Below are 24609 nucleotides of genomic sequence, written 5' to 3' on the forward strand. Positions count from 1 at the left end.
GATGGGAGGAGCAGGAGGGATGGAGGAATGGGAGGAGCAGGAGGGATTGGAGGGATCAGAGGAGGAGGATTGGAAGAGGAGCGATTGGAGGGACAGCATGGGACTGGAGGAGGGACTGAAGGAGGAGGGATTGAAGGAACAGGAGCAGGGATCGGAGGGACGAGGAAGTGACTCCCAAGCTCCTCTCAAGCCCCCCCAGGGAGGGCAAAACCACCCAAAAAAACCGGGATTAGAACCAGCAGAACCCGCGGCTGCCCCTCCCCCCCCCCGGCTGGGCTGCTCCGGGATTTTCGGGAAGAGGCTCCTTCCCACCGGGAATGAAATCCGGCAGCTCCAGCTCCGCTGCTCCACATCCCTCCTTGGTTGTTGTTGTTTTTTCTCTTTTCCCATCCCCAGCTCCGCCCAAATGTCCTTTTCCCAGGGATTTCCACATTCCCGGGGATCTCCCCGGGGGGGTGGGGGCTGTGCTGGCAAATCCTCAGGAATTCCCTCCCTGGTTTTGGGCCCCCCCCCCGGGAGGGAGGGGAAGGGCAGGGCTCCGGCCATTCCATGTCCTGGCGGTGCATCCCACACATCCCACGGATCCCACACATCCCACGGCTCTGCCCCTTCCCGAGGGGAGACACACCCCCCCCGGGGGGGAGGGGAGGGCTCAGCATTCCCCAGGATCCAGGAGGGGAGGGCTCAGCATTCCCAGGATCCAGGAGGGGAGGGCTCAGCATTCCCAGGATCCAGGAGGGGAGGGCTCAGCATTCCCAGGATCCAGCGGTTCTGCTCCAGCTTCCGGTGGCGGGAGGGGGCTGTTCCCATGTTCCCAGCATTCCAGAGGCATTCCCGGGGCCCCGGGACACCCCTCCTCTCCAAGGCTCCTCCTCTCCAAGGCCTCTCTCCTCTCAGTCCCGGCCCAGGAGCCGCCGGTGCTTCCCGGGTGGATCCCTCCAGGCTCCAGGTGCAGCTTCCCATCGTCATCCTCATCCTCGTCCTCATCCTCATCCTCATCCTTGTCCTCATCCTCATCCTCATCCTCATCCTCATCCTCGTCCTCATCCTCGTCCTCATCCTCGTCCTCGTCCTCGGGAGGAAGAGCGGCCAAAACTCCGGGCGCCTTCCCGTCCCTGGGGGCTGTTTCCCGCTGGGAATTGTGCCGGGGCAGCTCTGGGAGGGGCTGAGCAGCTCCTGCAGCCCCTGGAGCCGAGTCCAGCCCGGGCCGGCTCAGCGGATCATGTAGGCCAGGCCGGCCCCCAGCCCGGCCACCCCCGCGAAGGCCACCAGCACGTTCCGGATGCTGCCCTCCAGGTCCTCCACCCGGAAAAAGTCCACAAAGCCCTCCTGGGGAGAGAGGGGGGTGTCAGGGACCTGCCAGGAACTCATCAGGGACCTGCCAGGAACCCGTCAGGAATGGGGGGGGGGAAGGGAGGGGAGGGGAGGGAGGGACACGGGGAGCAGCACAGCCCAGGGGGGACCCACAGCCCAGCCCATCCTGCTCCCACAGCCCCAGCCCAATCCAGTGGATCCCAACTGTGCTCCTCCAGCCCCCATTCCATCCCAGCACATCCCAGTGTATCCCCACAGCCCATCCCAGTGTGCTCCTCCAGCCCCATTCCAGCCCATCCCATCCCAGTGTGCTCCCACAGTCCCATCCCATCCCAGTGTGCTCCCACAGCCCCATCCCATCCCAGCACATTCCAGTGTATCCCAATGTGCTCCCCCATCCCATCCCATCCCATCCCAGTGTGCTCCCACAGCCCCATCCCATCCCAGCGTGCTCCTCCAGCCTCATCCCATCCATCCCATCCCATTCCAGTGTATCCCAGTGTGCTCCCCCATCCCATCCCATCCCATCCCATCCCATCCCATTCCATCCCATCCCATCCCAGTGTGCTCCTCCAGCCCCATTCTAGCCCAGCACAGCCCAGTGTATCCCAGTGTGCTCCCACAGCCCCATTCTAGCCCAGCCCATCCCAGTGTGCTCCCCCAGTCCCAGCCCAGCCCAGCATATCCCAGTGTATCCCATCATGCTCCCCCATCCCATCCCAGTGTGCTCCTCCAGCCTCATCCCATCCCATCCCAGCACATTCCAGTGTATCCCAGCGTGCTCCCCCATCCCATCCCATCCCATCCCATCCCATCCCATCCCATCCCATCCCATCCCATTCCATCCCATCCCATCCCATCCCATCCCATCCCATCCCATCCCAGTGTGCTTCCCCAGTCCCAGCCCAGCCCAGCATATCCCAGTGTATCCCATCATGCTCCCCCATCCCATCCCAGTGTGCTCCTCCAGCCCCATCCCAGCCCAGCATATCCCAGTGTGTTCCCCATCCCATCCCATCCCATCCCATTCCATCCCATCCCATCCCATCCCACCCCCATCCCATCCCACCCCATCCCATCCCATCCCTCTGTTCCAGCTCCCAGCAATGTCCAACCCCCCCCCAGGACTATCCTGGCTTTGGGAATGTCCCCCCCACGCTGGGCAGGGACACGTTTTAACCAAAACTGCCTCAGGGTTAACCCTGGGAGGAGCTCCTGGAGCCCCCCAATCCCAGTTCCTTGTAGGAGCTCCTGGAGCCCCTCAATCCCAATTCCTTGTAGGAACTCCTGGAGCCCCCCAACCCCCTGTGAGGAGCTCCTGGACCCGCCCGTGGGTGTCCCCGGGGCAGTGACTCATCCCCAGCCTGGCGCCGGCCTTGGGAACACCCCGGAACACCCAGAGAGGCTGGAACATTCTGGGAACACCCCGGAGCACCAGGAAAGGCTGGAACATTCTGGGAACACCCCGGAGCACCCAGAGAGGCTGGGAACACTCTGGGAACACCCCAGAGCACCGGGAAAGGCTGGAACATTGTGGGAACACCCCGGAGCACCCAGAGAGGCTGGAACATTCTGGGAACACCCCGGAGCACCAGGAAAGGCTGGAACATTCTGGGAACACCCCGGAGCACCCAGAGAGGCTGGAACACTCTGGGAACACCCCAGAGCACCGGGAAAGGCTGGAACATTGTGGGAACACCCCGGAGCACCCAGAGAGGCTGGAACATTCTGGGAACACCCCGGAGCACCAGGAAAGGCTGGAACATTCTGGGAACACCCGGAGCACCGGGAAAGGCTGGAACACTCTGGGAACACCCCGGAGCACCGGGAAGGGCTGGAACATTGTGGGAACACCCCGGAGCACCGGGAAAGGCTGGAACATTCTGGGAACACCCGGAGCACTGGGAAAGGCTGGACCATTCTGGAACATTCAGTGACTCACCCATCCTCCCTGGCTGAGCAGCCATTCCCGGCGGGAGGACACGAGGGCGTCGGTGAGGATCCGGGCCAGGCTGCTCATGCCCCGGTCCCGCTGGGGGCCCCGCAGCTGCCGCGCCACGAAGGCGCCGAAGGCCACCAGGGTCACCACCCGGCCCCAGTTGGTGACCCCCGTCGCTGAAGACGTGGTTGGCCACCTCCACCACGGCCTGCAGGTCCTGCTCCTGCCGCAGCTCCAGCTTCCGCAGCATCCCTGGGGACAGGCAGGGGTCACTGTGAGGGAGGGGGAACCAGAGAGACCCCCACTCGCCCCCCAGCCCGGCCCCAGGGCCAGTCCTGCTCCCTCAGGGGCTCTGGGACGGGGCAAAACCCAGCCAAGGACACACCCTGAGCTCCTTCCTTCCCCTCTCTTGTGGGCTCTGAGAATGTCACACTCCCTGGGTCAAGGTTTTCACGTCCCACCAGGTCAGAACTGACCCTGGGCTGAGCCCAACCCCTGGGACAGAAACCAAGGACACCCCCCAGGCCCAGGCAGAGCTTCCTCAGAGGGTTCTGTGCCCCAAAAAACCCAGCCCAGGACACACCCTGAGCTCCTTCCTTCCCCTCCCCTTGTGGGCTCTGAGCACGTCACACTGCCTGGGTCGAGGTTTTCCAGGTCAGACCTAACCCAGGACAGAGTCCAGACCCTGGGACAGGAACCAAGGACACCCCCAGAGCTTCCTCAGAGGGCTCTGCCCAACCCAGGACACACTCTGGGTTCCTTCCTGCCCATTTCCTGGCACAGCTGTGGGCTCTGAGCACGTCACACTCCCCTGGCTCCAGCTCCTCACGTCCCACCAGGTCAGAACTGACCCTGGGCTGAGCCCAGTCCCTGGGACAGAAACCAGGGACACCCCCAGGGCCAGGCAGAGCTTCCTCAGGGGCTCTGGCTCAGCTGGGACAGACAAAACCCAGCCCAGGACACCCTTGGAGCTCCTTCCTCCCCCTCCCTCGTGGTGTCTGAGCACTCCCTGGGTGTGTGTCACACTCCCTGGGTCAAAGTTTTCCAGGTCAGAACTGACCCTGGACAGAGTCCAACCCCTGGGACAGAAACCAGGGACACCCCCAGGCCCAGGCCCAGCAAGTCCTGCTCCCTCAGAGGGTTCTGCTGCCCAACATTCAGACACAACCCAGCCCAGGACACCCTTTGATCTTCTTCCTCCCCCTCCCTTGTGGACTTTGAGCATGTCACACTCCCTGTCTCAAGGTTTTCTGGGTCAGATCTAACCCTGGGCTGAGCCCAACCCCTGGGACAGAACCAGGGACACCCCCAGGCCCAGGCAGAGCTTCCTCAGAGGGTTCTGCTGCCCTATATTCACCTGGAACCCCCAAAAAACCAGCCCAGGGCACACTTGGAGCTCCTTCTTCACTCCCCTGGCTCGAGGTTTTCACATCTCACCACGTCAGAACTGACCCTGGGCTGAGCCCAACCCCTGGGACAGAAACCAAGGACACCCCCCAGGGCCAGGCACAGCAAGTCCTGCTCCCTCAGAGGGCTCTGCTGCCCAATATTTAAACAAAACCCAGCCCTGGACACACTCTGAGCTCCTTCCTCCCCTCCCTCGTGGTGTCTGAGCACGTCACACTCCCTGGGTCAAGGTTTTCCAGGTCAGACCTAACCCAGGACAGAGTCCAGTCCCTGGGACAGGAACCAAGGACATCCCCCAGAGCTTCCTCAGGGGGTTCTGCTGCCCAGTATTCACCTGGAACCCCAAAAAACCCAGCTCAGGACACACTCTGAACTCCTTCCTCCCCCCTCCCTCGTGGTGTCTGAGCACTCCCTGGGTGTGTGTCACACTCCCCGGGTCAAAGTTTTCCAGGTCAGAACTGACCCTGGGCTGAGTCCAACCCTTGAAGGACACCCACCCGCGCCGCTCCCCGCTGGTTAAGCCGGGTTTGGCTCGTTAGGCCGGGTTTGGCTCGAGTTTGGCTCGTTAGGCCGGGTTTGGCTCGGGTTTGGCTCGTTAGGCCGGGTTTGGCTCGGGTTTGGCTCGTTAGGCCGGGTTTGGGGGCGGACAGAGCCGAATTCCCGGCAGTGCCCTCTCAGGACGAACCCCGAGCTCTTGCGAAACCGAAAGGCGCCGCTTGTTATTGCTCAAACTCGCAGGAAACCGCCCCAAAGCGGCTCCTCCTCCTCCTCCTCCCCCGCTCAGGAAAGCACCAGAACGTCACATTCCCGGACATTCCTTCCCTGCCGGAGTCATCCCGCAGGCACGTCCGGGAATGGGCACACGGGGGCCGATCCCCGACGGCGCGGGGGTGCAAGGGGAGCTTTGGACGCGTTTTTAGGTCTTCCCTCCCCGTTTTTAGGTCCTCCCTCCCCGTTTTTGGGGCACGGGAGGGAGCGCAGCCCCCCAAAGCTCGGCCCAAGCCCCCCAGAACCGGGCTCGGGGGGTCCCGTCTCGCTCCCGGTTCGCCCCCAGGACACGGGCAGCGGGGCTCAGCTCCCCGGGGCCGCTCCCAAACCCCGCACGGGCGGGTGAGATCCATGGAAAGGAGTTCTCCAGGGAAACCGGGGCTGCCCCTGGATCCCGGGAGTGCCCCAGGCCCGGGAAGGGGTCCCTGCCCAGGGCGGGGGGTGGCACTGGGGGACTTTAAGGTCCCTTCCCACCCAACCCATCCCACGGCTCTGTGACCCCCCGAGCGCATCACCCAGAACTTCCCCCTCCCCAACCCCCACAGACAGCCCTAAACCGGGGGTGGGAAGATTCCAAACTCCTGAACTGAGGAATTCCTGGATTCTGGACCGAGCGGGACCCGAGGGCTAATCTGTAACCAGATTATCTGACCCGCACAGGCCCCCGGTGGCTTCTCCTCCTCCTCCTCCTCCTCCCAACGGGGCAAAGTTCGGTTTCGTTTTTTTTTTAATCGCCTCCCGGCTGCTTTTTATTTAACCCTTCATTTCAAACCCGGGGCTCAACATCCCGGGAATGACCCCGCCCGGGAGATCCCACCTTCCTCCCCGCTCCCCTAAAAAAGGACGGGGTGTGTGGGGGGAAAACCACGACCCCGGGGGGCTCCAGGGGTGGATTCCAGACCCCAAGGGGTTCCCCAACCACGGGGGGAAACTCCTGACCCCAAGGATGGACCCCCGACCCCGGGGGGCTCCAGGGGGGGATCCCCGACTCCGAGAGTGGACCCCCAACCCCGGGGAGCTCCCCCGACCCCGGAGGGCTTCGGGGCCGGATCCTCGACCCCGGGGGCTCCAGGGATGGATCCCCGACCCCAAGGGTGGACCCCTGACCCCGAGAGGTTCCGGAGGGTGGACCCCCGACCCGGGGGGTTCCCCCAACCACGGGGGACTTCGGGGATGGACTCCCGACCCCAAGAGGCTCTGGGGGGTGGATCCCCGACTCCAAGGGTGGACTCCCGACCTCCGAGGACTTCGGTGGCAGAACCTCGACGCCGGCACCCTCCCTGTGCCCCCTCTCGCAGGGGAGAGCCCCCCAATTCCCCCCCGCCCCGGCACCGGGGTCCGTGGCTCGCCCCCCAAGGGTCGCGCCCACCGCCGTGTTCCGGCTCCCCCCGGACACCCCTCCATCCCCTCCCGCCACCGTGGCCGTCACCCACCTTGGAAGGCGAGCTCGTGCTTCCTCATCACCCCATCCCCGACCCTCCGCAGCGTCTCCAGCGCCTTCTCCATCACGGCCTCCCCCGCCGCTCCGGGCCGGCCGGGCCCACCCAGCAGCCCGGGAAACAGCTTTTTGCCGCCGGCCGGCGAGGCCTCCCCCGCCGCCTCCCGCAGGTAGCGGCCGATGAGCTCCAGCGTGTCCTGCCGGAGCGGGTCGGGGGGTCCCGGGGGGGTGCCGGGCAGGGAATCGCCCCCTTCCTCCTCCTCGGGAGGGCCCTTCTCGGCGTCGGGGTCGCAGCCGTCCAGCTCCTGCTCGGGGCGCCAAAGAGCCGCGCCGCAGCCAATCAGGGCGCGCGGCGCGGCGGCGCAGCCAATCAGCGTGCGGGGGGGGCGGCCGGCGGCGGCGAGGGGGGCCCGCTCGGCTGAGGCGGCGGCTCCCGAGGCGGCTCCGGCCGGGGCGGCGGCTCCTGAGGCGGCTCCTGAAGCGGCTCCCGCCGAGGGCTCCGGGCGCGGCGGCGGCGCCGCGGGGGCCAAGGCCGGCGAGCCCCCGCAGTAGAGGTTGAAGCCGAGCACGGCCCTGGGCTTGAGGGAGAACATGGCGCCCGCTGCGGGCGGGCCGCGGCCGCCGCCGCCTTTTTATCGGGAGCGGCGGTGACGCGGAGCGGGGCCGGGCCCGGCACAGGGGGTGGGACCGGCCCGGGCCCGGCCCGAGGGTGTGTGAGGGGGAAAGGGGCAAATCCGCCTGTTCTGTGAGGGGAAAGGGGCAAATCCGCCTGTTCTGTGAGGGGAAAGGGGCAAATCCGCCACTTCTGTGAGGGGAAAGGGGCAAATCCGCCTGTTCTGTGAGGGGGAAAGGGAAAAATCCGCCCCTGCTGTGAGGGGAAAGGGGCAAATCCGCCTGTTCTGTGAGGGGAGAGAAATCTGCCTCTGCTGTGAGGGGAAAGGAGAGAAATCTGCCTCTTCTGTGAGGGGGAAAGGGAAAAATCCGCCTCTGCTGTGAGGGGAAAGGGGCAAATCCGCCTCTTCTATGAGGGGGAAAGGGGCAAATCTGTCTCTGCTGTGAGGGGGAAAGGAGAAATCTGCCTCTTCTGTGAAGGGGAAAGAGGGAAATCCGCTGCTTCCCAGCACCCAGCCTGCTTGTACCGACCCCCATCCCTCTTTTCCTGACCCCCAATCCCCCTTTTTCCAACCCCCACTCTCCTTTTCCCCACTTCCATCCCCATTTTCCCGACTCCCATCCCCCTTTTCCCCACTTCCATCCCCCTTTTCCTGCCCCCATCCCCCAAAGTGCTCCAATCTCCGTTTTTCCATCCTTATTTCCCCCCCCCCCAGCCCTACCCAGTAACTTCCCATTGCCGGGAATAACGGGAATAACAATTCCCTGTGGCCCAGGGGATGTTTGCTCCCTGTGCCCAGCCCCTCAGTCCATCCCATTCCCGGGGTTTTATTCCCTGCCCAGCTCCAGCTCCATCCCATTCCTGGGCTTTAATTCCCTGCCCAGCTCCACCTCCACCCCATTCCCTGGGTTTTATTCCCTGCCCAGCTCCAGCTCCAGCTCCATCCCATTCCCGGGGTTTAATTCCCTGCCCAGCTCCAGCTCCATCCCATTCCCAGGGTTTAATTCCCTGCCCAGCTCCAGCTCCATCCCATTCCCAGGGTTTAATTCCCTGCCCAGCTCCAGCTCCATCCCATTCCCTGGGTTTAATTCCCTGCCCAGCTCCAGCTCCACCCCATTCCCACTGGAGCAGCATTCCCACAGGAAGCCGAGCTTAGAAATCCGCTTTATTCAGCTCCAGCCACGGAGCACCCGGAGCCTCTCTGGGATGTCTGGGAATGCCCAGAGTGCTCATCCCTGGGATGTCTGGGAATGCCCAGAGTGCTCATCCCTGGGATCTCTGGGAATGCCCAGAGTGCTCATCCCTGGGATCTCTGGGAATGCCCAGAGCGCTCATCCCTGGGATCTGGCCCCACAGAGCCCCTGGAGCCTCCCTGGGATCTCTGGGAATGCCCAGAGCGCTCATCCCTGGGATCCGGCCCCACAGAGCCCCTGGAGCCTCCCTGGGATCTCTGGGAATGCCCAGAGCACTCATCCCTGGGATCCGGCCCCATGGAGCATCCCTGGGATCTCTGGGAATGCCCAGAGCTCATCCCTGGGATCCGGCCCCACGGAGCCCCTGGAGCCTCCCTGGGATGTCTGGGAATGCCCAGAGCTCATCCCTGGGATCTCTGGGAATGCCCAGAGCTCATCCCTGGGATCTCTGGGAATGCCCAGAGCTCATCCCTGGGATGTCTGGGAATGCCCAGAGCTCATCCCTGGGATCTCTGGGAATGCCCAGAGCTCATCCCTGGGATCTCTGGGAATGCCCAGAGCTCATCCCTGGGATGTCTGGGAATGCCCAGAGCTCATCCCTGGGATCTGGCCCCACGATCCCGGCCGGAGCAGCGCTCCAGGACACACCTGAACTGTCGGGAAGCGGCTCCGGAGCTTCCCTGGTGTCCCTGGGAAAAGCCCCTGGAGCCGCCAGCCCTGGCTTTTCCCGGGATTTCCCGGCAGGGCGGGAAGCAGCAGCCCCCCCCCGGAGCCTTCCCAAGCCCCCCTGGGAGCGGCAGAGCCGGGACAACAGTGGTTGTATCCCTTTGGAAGAGGAGGAGGAGGAGGAGGAGGATGGTCCGTGGCTCCAGGCAGCCCGGAGCAAACTCCCCCCCAGGGACTGAATCCCTTGGAACAGTCAGGAAAAAACAGGGAAAAAAGTGCAATCCAAGGCAGGAAAAGGAGGAGCAGGACAAAGGGAGACGGTGCCGAGGGTCCCCCTGGAGCTGGGAATGCCGGGATGGGGGGAGCCAGAGGATCCTGGGGGGTCTCCCTGGGAATCTGGGGGTGTCCCTGGGAATCTGGGGGTGTCCCTATGGATCCTGGGGGTGTCCCTGGGAATCCTGGGGGTCTCCCTATGGATCCTGGGGGTGTCCCTTGGAATCCTGGGGGTCTCCCTACGGATCCTGGGGGTGTCCCTGGGAATCCTGGGGGTGTCCCTTTGGATCCCGGGGGTCTGCCTGGGTGTCCTGGGGGTGTCCCTTTGGATCCTGGGGGTCTCCCTGGGTGTCCTGGGGGTGTCCCTTTGGATCCTGGGGGTCTCCCTGGGAATCTGGGGGTCTCCCTGGGAATCCTGGGGGTCTGCCTGGGAATCTGGGGTGTCTGCCAAAGGATCCAGAGGGTCTCCCTTGGAATCTGGGGGTCTCCCCAGGGATCTTGGGGGGTCTCCCTGCAGATCCTGGGGGTCTCCCAGAGGATCCTGGAGTTGTCCCTGGCAATCCTGGGGGTCTCCCAGAGGATCCTGGGGGTGTTCTTGGGGATCCCAAGGGTCTCCCTGGGCATCCTGGGGTTGTCCCTGGGAATCCTGGGGGTGTCCCTTCGGATCCTGGGGGTCTCCCTGGGAAACCTGGGGGTGTCCCTTCGGATCCTGGGGGTCTCCCTGGGAATCCTGGGGGTGTCCCTTTGGATCCTGGGGGTCTCCTGGGAATCCTGGGGGTCTCCATGAGGATCCTGGGGTTGTCTCAGAGGATCCTGGGGGTCTCCTGGGAATCCTGGGGGTCTCCCTGGGAATCCTGGGGATGTCTCTGTGGATCCCAGGGTGTCCCTGAGGATCCTGGAGGGTCTCCTTGGGAATCTGGGAGTCTCCTAGAAGATCCTGAGGGTCTCCCTGGAGATCCTGGGGTGTCCCTTTGGATCCTGGGGGTCTGCCTGGGAATCCAGGGTGTCTGTCAAAGGATCCAGAGGGTCTCCCTTGGAATCTGGGGGTCTCCCCAGGGATCCTGGGGGTGTCTCAGAGGATCCTGGGGGTGTCCCTGGCGATCCCCAGGATCTCCTTGGAGATCCCGGGGTTCTCCCTGGGAATCCTGGGGGTGTCCCGGGGGTGTCCCCTCAGTTGATGGGCTCGTACTCGGAGTAGCGGCCCCTGGGGACCAGCAGCACGAGGCCGGTGCCCCCCAGCAGCAGGGCCAGGGGGGTGCCCAGCGCCACGGCCACCACCGAGATGATCAGGGGCGAGAACGAGTCCCGGGGGGGCTCCCCAAAGCCCACCAGCACCGACCTGCGGCAGGGCAGGGGGGGAGTCAGAGCCTGAGACCCCCCTGAACCCCTCACACCCCCCTGAGACCCCCCTGCACCCCTGAGACCCCCTCACACCCCCAAGACCCCCCCTTAACCTCTCAGACCCCCCTGAGATCCTCCTGCACCCCTCAGACCCCCCTGAACCTCTGAGACCACCCTGAGACCTCCCTTAACCCCTCAGACCCCCCTGAGACCCCCCCTTAACCCCTCAGACTCCCTCAGACCCCCCTGCACCGCCCAGACCCCCCTGAGACCCCCCAGACCCCTCTGCACCCCTCAGACCCCCCTGAACCTCTGAGACCCCCCTGAGACCTCCCTTAACCCCTCAGACTCCCTCAGACCCCCCTGAGACCCCCCTGCACCGCCCAGACCCCCCTGAGACCCCCCACACCCCCCTGCACCCCTCAGACCCCCCTGAACCTCTGAGACCCCCCTGAGACCTCCCTTAACCTCTCAGACCCCCCTGAGACCCCCCAGACCCCCCTGCACTGCCCAGACCTCCCTGAGATCCTCCTGCACCCCTCACACTGCCCTGAGACCCCCCTGCACCCCTCAGACCCCCCTGAGACCCCTCAGACCCCCTCACACCCCCCTGAGACCCCCCCCTTAACCCCTCAGACCCCCCTGAGACCCTCCTGCACCCCTCAGACCCCCCTGAGACCCCCCCTTAACCCCTCAGACCCCCCTGAGACCCCCTCACACCCCCCTCAGACTCCCCTGAGACCTCTCAGACCCCCTCAGACCCCCCTGAGACCCCTCTGCACCGCCCAGACCCCCCTGAGACCCCCCAGACCCCCCTGCACCCCTCAGACCCCCCTGAACCTCTGAGACCTCCCTTAACCCCTCAGCCCCCCCTGAACCCCATCAGTGCCCAGGACCACCCCCTTGGACCCCTTGGACCCCTCAGCCGCCCCTGCACCCCATTAATGCCCAGGACCCTCCCCCTGATCCCCCTGCACCCCACAAATGCCCGGGACCAGCCCCCTGAGCCCCCCAGACCCCCCTGCACCCCACGAATGCCCAGGCCCCCCCCTGAGCCCCCCTGCACCCCCCCTCGCCCCCGTCCCCCCTTACCAGCGCAGGAAGCGCCGTTCCCGGTACACGTCCCGGAACACGTCCCCGTCCCCGTCCCCGTCCCCGCCGAAGGACACGTTGAGGGCGCTGCTGCCCAGGGGGGTGCCCGGGCCCCCCTCCCCAAAGTAGGCGCGGGCGATGGGGGGCAGGGGCACGGGGCCCCCCCGCAGCTCCCCGGCCCGGCAGCGGATCCCGTCCTGGCGCCGGGCACTCGGCGAGCCGTAGGCGATGGAGCGCCAGAGCAGGAAACTGAGCGCGGAGCCGGGCGGGGAGCGGGCAACCAGGGACTGCGTCTGGGGGATTGGGATTGGGATTGGGATTGGGCAACCAGGGACTGCGTCTGGGGGATTGGGATTGGGATTGAGCCACCAGGGAGTGCGTCTGGGGGATTGGGATTGGGATTGGGATTGAGCCACCAGGGACTGCATCTGGGGGGGGAACAGGGAATGGGATTGGGATTGGGATTGGGAGTGAGCCACCAGGGACTGTGTCTGGGGGGATTGGGATTGGGATTGAGCCACCAGGGACTGTGTCTGGGGGGATTGGGATTGGGGGGAATGGGAATGGGATTGGGCAACCAGGGACTGGGTCTGGGGGGGAGATTGGGATTGGGGGGAATGGGAATGGGATTGGGCAACCAGGGACTGGGTCTGGGGGAGATTGGGATTGGGACTGGGATTGAGCCACCAGGGACTGCGTCTGGGGGGGAGATTGGGAGTGGGATTGGGCCACCAGGGACTGGGCAACCAGGGATTGGGTCTGGGGGGAATGGGATTGAGATTGGGATTGGGCAACCAGGGACTGCGTCTGGGGGGAATGGGATTGGGATTGGGATTGAGCCACCAGGGACTGCGTCTGGGGGATTGGGATTGGGATTGAGCCACCAGGGACTGTGTCTGGGGGGAATGGGATTGGGCCACCAGGGACTGTGTCTGGGGGGAATGGGATTGGGATTGGGCCAGTGGGGAATGGGATTGGGATTGGGACTGGGATTGGGATTGGGCAACCAGGGACTGCGTCTGGGGGAATGGGATTGGGATTGGGATTGGGATTGAGCCACCATGGACTGCGTCTGGGGGGGAGATTGGGAGTGGGATTGGGATTGGGACTGGGATTGGGATTGAGCCACCAGGGACTGCGTCTGGGGGATTGGGACTGGGATTCGGATTGGGCAACCAGGGACTGCGTCTGGGGGGGGAACAGGGAATGGGATTGGGATTGGGACTGGGATTGGGACTGGGATTGGGATTGGGAAACCAGGGACTGCGTCTGGGGGGAGTGGGATTGGGACTGGGATTGGGCAACCAGGGACTGTGTCTGGGGGGGAGATTGGGATTGGGATTGGGATTGAGCCACCAGGGACTGTGTCTGGGGGGATTGGGATTGGGACTGAGCCACCAGGGACTGTGTCTGGGGGGAGTGGGATTGGGATTGGGATTGGGCAACCAGGGACTGCGTCTGGGGGAATGGGATTGGGATTGGGACTGGGATTGAGATTGGGCAACCAGGGACTGCGTCTGGGGGGATTGGGATTGGGATTGGGAATGAGCCACCAGGGACTGTGTCTGCACAGGGAACAGGGAATGGGGTGGGAGATTGGGATTGGGCCACCAGGGACTGGGTCTGCACAGGAATAGGGAATGGGGTGGGATGAGGGGATTTGGGGTGGGAAATGCCCTGGGGGGCGAGGGAGGACCTGGTGGGGTGGGTTGGGGTGGTGTCACTCGGGGCAGGGCCCGGAGCCCACCCGGAGTCACGGAGAGACGGGAAAACTTCCCACCCCACGGGCCCTGGAGACCCCAAAGCATTGCAGGGACACCCCTACAACCCCTGGGGACCCCAAAGACACTGCCCTATAACCCCCACAGCCCCTGGAGACCCCATAACATTGCAGGGACACTGCCCTATAACCCCCCTGAGACCCCAAAGACACTGCCCTACAACCCCCTGAGACCCCACAGACACTGCCCTACAACCCCCTGAGACCCCAAAGATACTGCCCTACAACCCCTGGAGACCCCAAAGACACTGCCCTACAACCCCTGGGGACCCCAAAGACACTGCCCTACAACCCCTGGGGACCCCAAAGACACTGCCCTACAACCCCCTGAGACCCCAAAGATACTGCCCTACAACCCCTGGGGACCCCAAAGACACTGCCCTACAACCCCTGGGGACCCCAAAGACACTGCCCTACAACCCCTGGGGACCCCAAAGATACTGCCCTACAACCCCTGGGGACCCCACAGACACTGCCCTACAACCCCTGGGGACCCCACAGCAAACAAACCATGAAATAAAATTAAATATAAATTAAAATGAATATAAATTAATTTAAATATAAATCAAATAGAATATAAATGGAATTTAAATTAAATTACGTGTAAAATAAATGAAATATAAATGAAATATAAATGAAATGTAAATTAAATAAAATAGAAGTTAAATTAAATAGAGAATAAATATAATTTAAATTAAATAGACATTAAATAGAAATTAAACTTAATGTAAATTAGATAGAAATTAAAAATAATTTAATATAAGTTTAACTAGAAATTCAACTAAATATATAAATATATATAAATATATATAAATAATATGTATAAATATATAAAAATATATATAAATATATATAAATATAAATTAAATTCAATATAAATTAAATTAACTAGAAATTAAATTAGATGTAAATTAAGTAGAAATTCCATTTAAATTAAATTAACTAAAAATTAAATTAAACATAAAGTAAAATATAAATTATATAAAATATAAATTAAATTAACTAGAAACTCAATATAAATTAAACTTAATTGAAATTAAATTAAATAGAAATTAAAAATAAATTAATTTAAACAGAAATTAAATTAAACAGAAATTAAATTAAACAGAAATTAAATTAAACAGAAATTAAATTAAATAGAAATTAAATTAAATAGAAATTAATTTAAACAGAAATTAAATTAAATAGAAATTAATTTAAATAGAAATTAAATTAAATAGAAATTAAATTAAATAGAAATTAATTTAAATAGAAATTAAATTAAATAGAAATTAATTTAAATAGAAATTAAATTAAATAGAAATTAATTTAAATAGAAATTAAATTAAATAGAAATTAATTTAAATAGAAATTAAATTAAATAGAAATTAATTTAAATAGAAATTAAATTAAATAGAAATTAATTTAAATAGAAATTAAATTAAATAGAAATTAATTTAAATAGAAATTAAATTAAATAGAAATTAATTTAAATAGAAATTAAATTAAATAGAAATTAATTTAAATAGAAATTAAATTAAATAGAAATTAATTTAAATATGAAATAAATTAAATATAAATTAAATTGAATATAAATAAAACCAAATAGAAAATAAACCTGACAGAAATGAAACAGGGATGAAAGGTTCTCACCTCGAACACTCCGGGTGCAAACTCGTCATCCAGGTCCCTCCTGTGCCGCAGGTCCCGCCAAGCCCCCGCCCCGTCCAGCGCCGCCACTTCCAGCAGGAACCGGGAGCGGGATCCATTCCCGCGGGGAGAGACCCCCGAGAGCTGGAACTGCAGCTCACACCCCCCGGGGACAAAGGGGAGCCCGGGCGGGACCCCTGAGCGACCCGGGGAGGGGAGGGCACGGACCTGGGAACCCAAAAATAACGGGAGAGACCCCAAAAATAACGGGGAGAGACCCCCGAGAGCTGGAACTGCAGCTCACACCCCCCGGGGACAAAGGGGAGCCCGGGGGGGACCCCTGAGCGACCCGGGGAGGGGAGAGCACGGACCTGGGAGAGACCCCAAATCAGGGAGAGACCCCAAAAATAACGGGGAGAGACCCCCGAGAGCTGGAACTGCAGCTCACACCCCCCGGGGACAAAGGGGAGCCCGGGGGGGAGAGCAGAGTGACCCGGGGAGGGGAGGGCACGGACCTGGGAACCCAAAATAATGGGAGAGACCCCAAAAATAACGGGGAGAGACCCCAAAAACAACGGGGAGAGACCCCAAAAACAACGGGGAGAGACCCCAAAACAACAGGGAGAGACCCCAAATCAGGGAGGGACCCCAAAAATAACGGGAGAGACCCCCGAGAGCTGGAACCGCAGCTCACACCCCCCGGGGGTCCAGGATAATCCGGGGGGGAGAGCAGAGTGACCCGGGGAGGGGAGAGCACGGACCTGGGAGAGACCCCAAATCAGGGAGAGACCCCAAATTAGAGAGAGACCCCAAATCAGGGAGAGACCCCCGAGAGCTGGAACCGCAGCTCACACCCCCCGGAGACAAAGGGGAGCCCGGGGGGGACCCCTGAGCGACCCGGGGAGGGGAGAGCACGGACCTGGGAGAGACCCCAAATCAGGGAGAGACCCCAAAAATAACGGGGAGAGACCCCAAATCAGGGAGGGACCCCAAAAATAACGGGGAGAGACCCCTGAGAGCTGGAACCGCAGCTCACACCCCCCGGGGGTCCAGGGTAATCCGGGGGGGACCCCTGAGCGACCCGGGGAGGGGAGGGCACGGACCTGGGAGAGACCCCAAATCAGGGAGAGACCCCCAAAATCAGGGAGGGACCCCCCAAAGTCAAGAAGGGACCTCCCAAAGTCAAGAAGGGACCTCCCAAAGTCAGGGAGAGACCCTCAAAAACAACAGGAAGAGACCCCAAAGTCAGAGAGGGACCCCAGAGTCAAGGAGGGACCCCCAAAAATAACGGGGAGGGACCCCCGAAAACAGGGAGAGACCCCCCCAAAGTCAGGGAGGGACCCCCTAAAATAACGGGAAGAGGGGAATGACTGGGAAAAATCACACAGGTGTGGGGAAGTGCCTGGAATTCCTTGTTTTTCCCTCTGGAAGTGCCTGGAATTCCCTGGTTTTCCCCTCTGGAATTCCCTGTTTCCCCCTCCTCCCTCCTCTGGAAGTACCTGGAATTCCCTGTTCTCCCTCCAGAATTCCCCAGAATTCCCTTTTTCCCCCTCTGGAATCTCCTGGAATTCCCTGTTCCCCCCCGTTCCCCCCCCCGGAATTACCCAGAATTCCCTGTTTCCCCCTCTGGAATCCCCTGTTTTCCCACCTGGAATTACCCAGAATTCCCTGTTTCCCCCCCTGGAATTCCCCAGAATTCTCTGTTTCCACTCTCAAATTACCTAAAATTCCCTGTTTTCCCTCTGGAATTCCCTGTTCTCCCACCTGGAATTACCCGGAATTCCCTGTTCCCCCTCTGGAATTCCCTGTTCCCCCTCTGGAATTCCCTGTTTCCCCTCTGGAATTCCCTGTTCCCCCTGTGGCATTCCCTGTTTCCCCTATGGAATTCCCTGTTTCCCCTATGGAATTCCCATCCCCTGTGGAATACCTGGAATTCCCTGTTTCCCCTCTGGAATTCCCTGTTTCCCCTCTGGAAGCATTCCCATCCCCTGGAATACCTGGCATTCCCTGTTCCCCCTGTGGAATACCTGGAATTCCCTGTTTCCCCTCTGGAATTCCCTGTTCCCCCTGTGGCATTCCCTGTTTCCCCTGGAATACCTGGAATTCCCTGTTCCCCCTGTGGAATTCCCTGGCATTCCCATCCCCTGGAATACCTGGAATTCCCTGTTCCCCCCATAGAAGCATTCCCATCCCCTGTGGAATATCTGGAATTCCCTGTTTCCCCCTCTGGAATTCCCCGTTTCCCCCTGTGGGCATTCCCAGCCCTGTGGAATACCTGGAATTCCCTGTTTCCCCTCTGGAATTCCCTGTTTCCCCTGTGGAATTCCCTGGCATTCCCATCCCCTGGAATACCTGGAATTCCCTGTTCCCCCCTGTGGAATTCCCTGTTTCCCCCTGTGGAATTCCCATCCCCTATGGAATACCTGGAATTCCCTGTTTCCCCTCTGGAAGCATTCCCAGCCCCTGGAATACCTGGAATTCCCTGTTTCCCCTGGAATACCTGGAATTCCCTGTTCCCGCCATGAAAGCATTCCCATCCCCTGGAATACCTGGAATTCCCTGTTTCCCCTCTGGAATTCCCTGTTCCCCCTCTGGAAGCATTCCCAGCCCCTGTGGAATACCTGGAATTCCCTGTTTCCCCTCTGGAATTCCCTGTTTCCCCTGTGGAATTCCCTGTTTCCCCTCTGGAATTCCCTGTTCCCCTGTGGAATTCCCAGCCCCTGGAATACCTGGAATTCCCTGTTTCCCCTGGAATACCTGGAATTCCCTGTTCCCCTCTGGAAGCATTCCCATCCCCTGTGGAATACCTGGAATTCCCTGTTCCCCCTGTGGAATTCCCATCCCCTATGGAATACCTGGAATTCCCTGTTTCCCCTCTGGAAGCATTCCCATCCCCTGGAATACCTGGAATTCCCTGTTTCCCCTGGAATACCTGGAATTCCCTGTTTCCCCTGGAATACCTGGAATTCCCTGTTTCCCCTGGAATACCTGGAATTCCCTGTTCCCCCCATGAAAGCATTCCCATCCCCTGGAATACCTGGAATTCCCTGTTTCCCCTCTGGAATTCCCTGTTCCCCCTCTGGAAGCATTCCCAGCCCCTGTGGAATACCTGGAATTCCCTGTTTCCCCTCTGGAATTCCCTGTTTCCCCTGTGGAATTCCCTGTTTCCCCTCTGGAATTCCCTGTTCCCCTGTGGAATTCCCAGCCCCTGGAATACCTGGAATTCCCTGTTTCCCCTGGAATACCTGGAATTCCCTGTTCCCCTCTGGAAGCATTCCCATCCCCTGTGGAATACCTGGAATTCCCTGTTCCCCCTGTGGAATTCCCATCCCCTGGAATACCTGGAATTCCCTGTTTCCCCTCTGGAAGCATTCCCAGCCCCTGGAATACCTGGAATTCCCTGTTTCCCCTGGAATACCTGGAATTCCCTGTTCCCCCTGTGGCATTCCCTGTTTCCCCTGGAATACCTGGAATTCCCTGTTCCCCCCATAGAAGCATTCCCATCCCCTGGAATTCCTGGAATTCCCTGTTTCCCCCCTGTGGCATTCCCTGTTTCCCCTGGAATACCTGGAATTCCAGGCTGCCGTTGGCGAAGGCCGGGCCGGGGTCGGCTGCCGGGCTCCCGCGGAGCCGGAACGTCCGCGCCGACGGATCCAGGCTCCCGTTGGAGCTCTCCCAGGAAAACTCGGCCAGGTCGTAGGGAGGGAAAAACCCCTCCCCTGGAGCCTTTTCCTCCAAAAGCTGCGGAAAAACAGGGCCTGAAAACCCACCTTTGTCCCTAAAAAAATTCCTGATTTTGTTAAAAAATGGAGACACGAAGAACAATTGAAGAAATTAATTGGGAATAAAGAATCAGGGATAAAGAATCGAGGATTGGGAGCTGAGAAATTAAGGAATTGGGAATAAAGGATCGAGGAGTGAAGGATAAAAGATTAATTAGCAATAAAGAATTAGGAATAAAAAATTAAGGATTAAATATTGAGAAATTTAGGAACTGGGAATAAATAATCGAGGAATGAAGGATAAAGGATTAAAGAAACTAACTAAGAATAAAGAATTAGGAATAAAGAATTAAGGATTAAATATTGAGAAATTAAGGAATTGGGAATAAAAGATCGAGAAATGAAGGATAAAGGGTTAAAGAAATTAATTAAGAATAAAGAATTAGGAATAAGAATTAAGGATTAAATATTGAGAAATTAAGGAATTGGGAATAAAGGATCAAAAAATGAAGGATAAAAGATTAATTAAGAATAATTAGGAATAAAGAATTAAGGATTAAATACTGAGAAATTAAGGAATTGGGAATAAAGGATTGAGAAATGAAGGATAAAGGATTAAAGAAATTAATTAAGAATAATTAGGAATAAAGAATTAGGAATAAAGAATTAAGGATTAAATATTGAGAAATTAAGGAATTGGGAATAAAGGATTGAGAAATGAAGGATAAAGGATTAAAGAAATTAATTAACAATAATTAGGAATAAAGAATTAGGAATAAAGAATTAAGGATTAAATACTGAGAAATTAAGGAATTGGGAATAAAGGACCGAGAAATGAAGGATAAAGGGTTAAAGAAATTAATTAAGAATAATTAGGAATAAAGAATTAGGAATAAAGAATTAAAGATTAAATATTGAGAAATTAAGAAATTGGGAATAAAGGATCGAGAAATGAAGGATAAAGGATTAAGAATAATTAGGAACAAAGAATTAAAGATTAAATACTCAGAAATTAAGGAATCGGGAATAAAGGATGGAGGAATTAAGAATAAAGAATTTAGGGAATCGAGAATAAAGAATTAAGAAATGAAACACAAAGAATTAAGAAATCAGCAGATTAGAGAATAAAGAATTAAGGAATGGAGAACAAAGGGTCAAGAAATTAGGAATAAAGAATTTAGGGAATTGAGAATGGAGAATTAGGAAATGAAGGATAAAGAATTAAGAAATTGGGAAGAGAATAAAGAATTAAAGGTTAAGAAATCGAGAATAAAGAATTTGGGGCATTTTGGGGCATTTTGGGGCAGGTTTGGGATATTTGAGTAGGGCCCAGGATATTTTGGGGAAGGTTTGGGGCAATTTGGGGCAAATTTGGGGCAGTTTAGAGCAAGTTTTGGGGCTGTTTTGTGCGGATTTGGGACATTTGAGTAAAGCCCAATATTTTGGGGCAGGTTTGGGGCGATTTGGGGCAAATTTGGGGCATTTTGGGGCAGGTTTGGGGTGATTTAGGGCAGATTTGGGACATTTGAGGGAAGCCCAGTGCGACTGGAATATTTTGGGGCAGTTTGGGGCGATTTAGAGCCAATCTGGGACAAGTTTGGGGCAGTTTAGGGCAGGTTTGGGGCATTTTGGGGCAGGCTTGGGGCATTTTGGGGCAGGCTTGGGGCGATTTAGAGCCAATCTGGGACAAGTTTGGGGCAGTTTAGGGCAAGTTTGGGGCATTTTGGGGCGATTTATGGCAAGTTTTGGGGCATTTAGGGCAAGTTTGGGATATTTGAGTAGAGCCCAACGTGACTGGAATAGTTTGGGTAGATTTGGGGTGTTTTGGGGCAGGTTTGGGGTGATTTAGGGCAAGTTTTGGGGTTGTTTCGTGCAGATTTGAGACATTTGAGTAAAGCCCAATATTGTGGGGCAGGTTTGGGGTGATTTAGGTCAGGCTTGGGGCATTTTGGGGCAGGTTTGGGGCGACTTAGGGCAGGTTGGAGCAGTTAAGGCAGGTTTGGGGCAATTTAGGACAAGTTTTGGGGTGGTTTTGTGCAGATTTGGGACATTTGAGTAAAGCCCAATGTTCTGGGGCAGGTTTGGGGCAATTTGGAGCAGGTTTGGGGTGATTTGGGGCAATTTGGGGCAGGGTTGGGGTGATTTGGGGCAGGTTTGGGGCAATTTGGGGCAGGATTGGGGTGATTTGGGGCAGGTTTGGGGCGATTTGGGGCAGTTTTGTGGCAGGACTGGGGGCAGGATTTGAGGCAGGATTAGGGGCAGGATTGGGGTCAGGTTTGGGGCAGGACTGGGGTGATTTGATGCAGGATTAGGGGCAGGTTTGGGGTGATTTGGGGCAGGTTTGGGGCAGGAGTGGGGGCGGGTTTGGGGGCAGGATTAGGGGCAGGTTTGTGGTAGGACTGGGGCAGGTTTGGGGCGGTTTGGGTCAGGTTTGGGTCAGGATTGGGTCAGGTTTGGGTCAGGATTGGGGTGATTTGGAGCAGGTTTGGGTCAGGTTTGGGGCAGGATTGGGGACAGGATTGAGGTGATTTAGGGCAGGTTTGGGTCAGGATTGGGTCAGGTTTGAGGTAGGATTAGGGGCGATTTGGGGTAGGATTGGGGCAGGACTGGGGTGATTTGGGTCAGGTTTGGGGTAATTTGAGGCAGGATTAGGGGCAGGTCCTGGGTCAGGTTTGGGGCAGGTTTGGGGCAGGATTTGGGTCAGGTTTGGGTCAGGATTAGGGGCAGGATTGGGGTGATTCGAGGCAGGATTAGAGGCAGGTTTGGGGTGATTTGGGGCAGGATTAGGGGCAGGTTTGGGTCAGGTTTGGGTCAGGTTTGGGGCAGGATTGGGTGATTCGAGGCAGGTCTGGGGTAATTTGGGGCAGGATTGGGGGCAGGTCTGGGTCAGGTTTGGGGCAGGTTTGGGTCAGGTTTGGGGTAATTTGGGGCAGGATTGGGGGAGGATTAGGGGCAGGTTTGGGTCAGGATTAGGGTCAGGTGTGGGGTGTTTGGGTCAGGTTTGGGGCAGGTTTAGGGCAGGTTTGGGTCAGGATTGGGCTCAGGTGTGGGGCCAGGCCGTGCCCCGTACCCTGGTGAAGGCGACGGCCCCGGCGTAGGAGACGCTGCCGGGGGGTTGGATCCGCAGGGCCCCCGCGGGCTCCGGGGACAGCAGCCGGGCCCAGTCGATGGCCAGGTGGCTCTGGGGGCTCCCCGAGGCCACGAGGAGCACGGAGGGAGCGCCCAGGCTGCTCCACACCATGTGCAGCGTGGCCAGGGGGCCCTGCGCACGCACGTGAACCACGTTCACCCAGGAGCCGTTCCACAGAGAGCCATTCCAGCCGGGATTGAGCTCCACGGACACCTGGGGGGGGGAAAGGGAGTCATTCCAGCCGGGATTGAGCTCCACGGACACCTGGGGGGGAAAAGGGAGACATTCCAGCCGGGATTGAGCTCCACGGACACCTGGGGGGGGGAAAGGGAGTCATTCCAGCTGGGATTGAGCTCCAGGGACACCTGGGGGGGGAAAAGGGAATCATTCCAGCTGGGATTGAGCTCCAGGGACACCTGGGGGGGAAAAGGGAGTCATTCCAGCTGGGATTGAGCTCCAGGGACACCTGGGGGGGAAAGAGAGACATTCCAGCTGGGATTGAGCTCCAGGGACACCTGGGGGAGGGGAAAGGGAGACATTCCAGCCGGGATTGAGCTCCAGGGACACCTGGGAAGGGGCAGAGGGAGCCATTCCAGCTGGGATTGAGCTCCAGGGACACCTGGGGGGGGAAAGGGAGTCATTCCAGCTGGGATTGAGCTCCACGGACACCTGGGGGGGGAAAGGGAGACATTCCAGCCGGGATTGAGCTCCAGGGACACCTGGGGGGGAAAAGGGAGTCATTCCAGCCGGGATTGAGCTCCAGGGACACCTGGGGGGGGGAAGGGGAGTCATTCCAGCCGGGATTGAGCTCCAGGGACACCTGGGAAGGGGCAGAGGGAGCCATTCCAGCCGGGATTGAGCTCCAGGGACACCTGGGGGGGGAAAGGAGACATTCCAGCTGGGATTGAGCTCCAGGGACACCTGGGGGGGGAAAGGGAGTCATTCCAGCTGGGATTGAGCTCCAGGGACACCTGGGGGGGAAAAGGGAGACATTCCAGCCGGGATTGAGCTCCAGGGACACCTGGGAAGGGGCAGAGGGAGTCATTCCAGCTGGGATTGAGCTCCAGGGACACCTGGGGGGGGAAAGGGAGTCATTCCAGCTGGGATTGAGCTCCAGGGACACCTGGGGGGGAAAAGGGAGACATTCTAGCCGGGATTGAGCTCCAGGGACACCTGGGAAGGGGCAGAGGGAGACATTCCAGCCGGGATTGAGCTCCAGGGACACCTGGGGGGGAAAGGGAGACATTCTAGCCGGGATTGAGCTCCAGGGACACCTGGGGGGGAAAGGAGACATTCCAGCTGGGATTGAGCTCCAGGGGCAGAGGGAGTCATTCCAACCGGGATTGAGCTCCAGGGACACCTGGGCAAGGGAGGGGGGCAGAGCTCGGGGGGGGCTCCAGCCGAGAATTCCAGGCGGTTGGGGCTGGAATTCCCTGTTTCTCTCTCCAAACCCCCTCTGGAAGCACCTGGCATTCCCTGTGTCCCTCTCTGGAAGTGCCTGGCATTCCCTGTTTCTCTCTCCATCCCCCTCTGCAATTGCCTGGACTTCCCCGTGTCCCCTCTGGAAAAACCAGGAATTCCCTGTTTCTTCCCATCCCGCAGCCTTTCTCAACCCACGCCCCCCTCCCATCCCTTTTCCTTCCCATCCCACCACTTCCCACCCCATCCCATCCCATCCCATCAATCCCCTCCACCCCTTCCCATCCCATCCCATCCCCATCCCATCCCATCCCATCCCATCCCATCCCATCCCATCCCACACCCGGTGCCCCCCGTTCCCCGGTGCCCCCCCGGTTCCCCCCGTTCCCCGCTCACCTTCCAGTCCCCCTCGGTCCCTCCCGCCGCCACCGCGGCCACCGCGGCCACCAGCGCCACCAGCCCCGCACCCGCCGCCATGGGGGCACCGGGACCGACCCGGGGGCACCGGGACCGACCGGCACCGATCCGGGGGCACCGACCGGGACCGATCTGGGACCGCCCCGGAGGCACCGACCGGGACCGAGCACGGGACTGAAGCGGAACCCGCGCGGGGACCGCCCCGGGGCGACCACGGGACCGGTCACGGGGCTGGTCACGGGACCGATCCGGGACCGCCCCGGTGTGGCCGCGGGGCTGATGCGGGACCCGCCCCGGCGTGGCCGCGGCACCGATCACGGGACCGGTCACGGGATCTCCAGTTCCCGTTCCCAGTTCCCGATCTCGCTCCCGTTCCCGTTCCCTGTTCCCATTCCCGATCCCGTTCCCGATCCCGCTCCGGGTTTTCCCGTTTCCCCCCGGCGGTACAGAGGCCAGCAGAGGGGGGCG

At 58.5% G+C, this 24609-nt stretch overlaps 2 protein-coding genes and 3 long non-coding RNA genes across 6 annotated transcripts; 1 reads left to right on the forward strand and 4 right to left on the reverse strand.

The window, feature by feature from the left end:
* Positions 1-1065: 1065 nt before the first annotated feature.
* On the reverse strand, positions 1066-7773 carry LOC127465884 (induced myeloid leukemia cell differentiation protein Mcl-1 homolog). The gene is given in 4 exon segments (XM_051776420.1): positions 1066-1329; positions 3257-3424; positions 3426-3505; positions 6862-7773. Coding segments are annotated over 4 exon segments (963 nt in total). The 5' UTR covers positions 7460-7773; the 3' UTR covers positions 1066-1212.
* Positions 7774-10709: 2936 nt separating this feature from the next.
* On the reverse strand, positions 10710-24451 carry GLMP (glycosylated lysosomal membrane protein). Its single transcript, XM_051776425.1, has 6 exons — positions 24121-24451; positions 22246-22518; positions 18921-19194; positions 15457-15746; positions 12045-12337; positions 10710-10950 (listed from the first exon to the last, which is right to left on the reverse strand). Exons 1-6 carry the CDS (start codon positions 24199-24201, stop codon positions 10782-10784), a joined length of 1380 nt encoding a protein of 459 aa, XP_051632385.1. The 5' UTR covers positions 24202-24451; the 3' UTR covers positions 10710-10781.
* LOC127465885 (uncharacterized) lies at positions 20890-22046 on the forward strand. Of its 2 annotated transcripts, none has more exons than XR_007902437.1 (5): positions 20890-21008; positions 21173-21254; positions 21349-21369; positions 21857-21879; positions 21936-22046. It is a non-coding gene; the product is annotated as an uncharacterized LOC127465885 (long non-coding RNA). The 2 variants fall into 2 exon arrangements; XR_007902436.1 differs by lacking the exon at positions 21349-21369 and adding an exon at positions 21780-21800.
* LOC127465886 (uncharacterized) lies at positions 22530-23718 on the reverse strand. Its single transcript, XR_007902438.1, has 3 exons — positions 23666-23718; positions 22975-23125; positions 22530-22670 (listed from the first exon to the last, which is right to left on the reverse strand). It is a non-coding gene; the product is annotated as an uncharacterized LOC127465886 (long non-coding RNA).
* On the reverse strand, positions 23138-23395 carry LOC127465887 (uncharacterized). The gene is made up of 3 exons (XR_007902439.1): positions 23379-23395; positions 23277-23326; positions 23138-23226 (listed from the first exon to the last, which is right to left on the reverse strand). It is a non-coding gene; the product is annotated as an uncharacterized LOC127465887 (long non-coding RNA).
* Positions 24452-24609: the final 158 nt, after the last annotated feature.

Source organism: Manacus candei, unplaced genomic scaffold, assembly GCF_025592945.1.
Source record: "Manacus candei isolate 608988 ecotype Guabito, Panama unplaced genomic scaffold, ASM2559294v1 h1tg000518l, whole genome shotgun sequence".
In the NCBI taxonomy this organism is placed as follows: Eukaryota; Metazoa; Chordata; class Aves; order Passeriformes; family Pipridae; genus Manacus; species Manacus candei.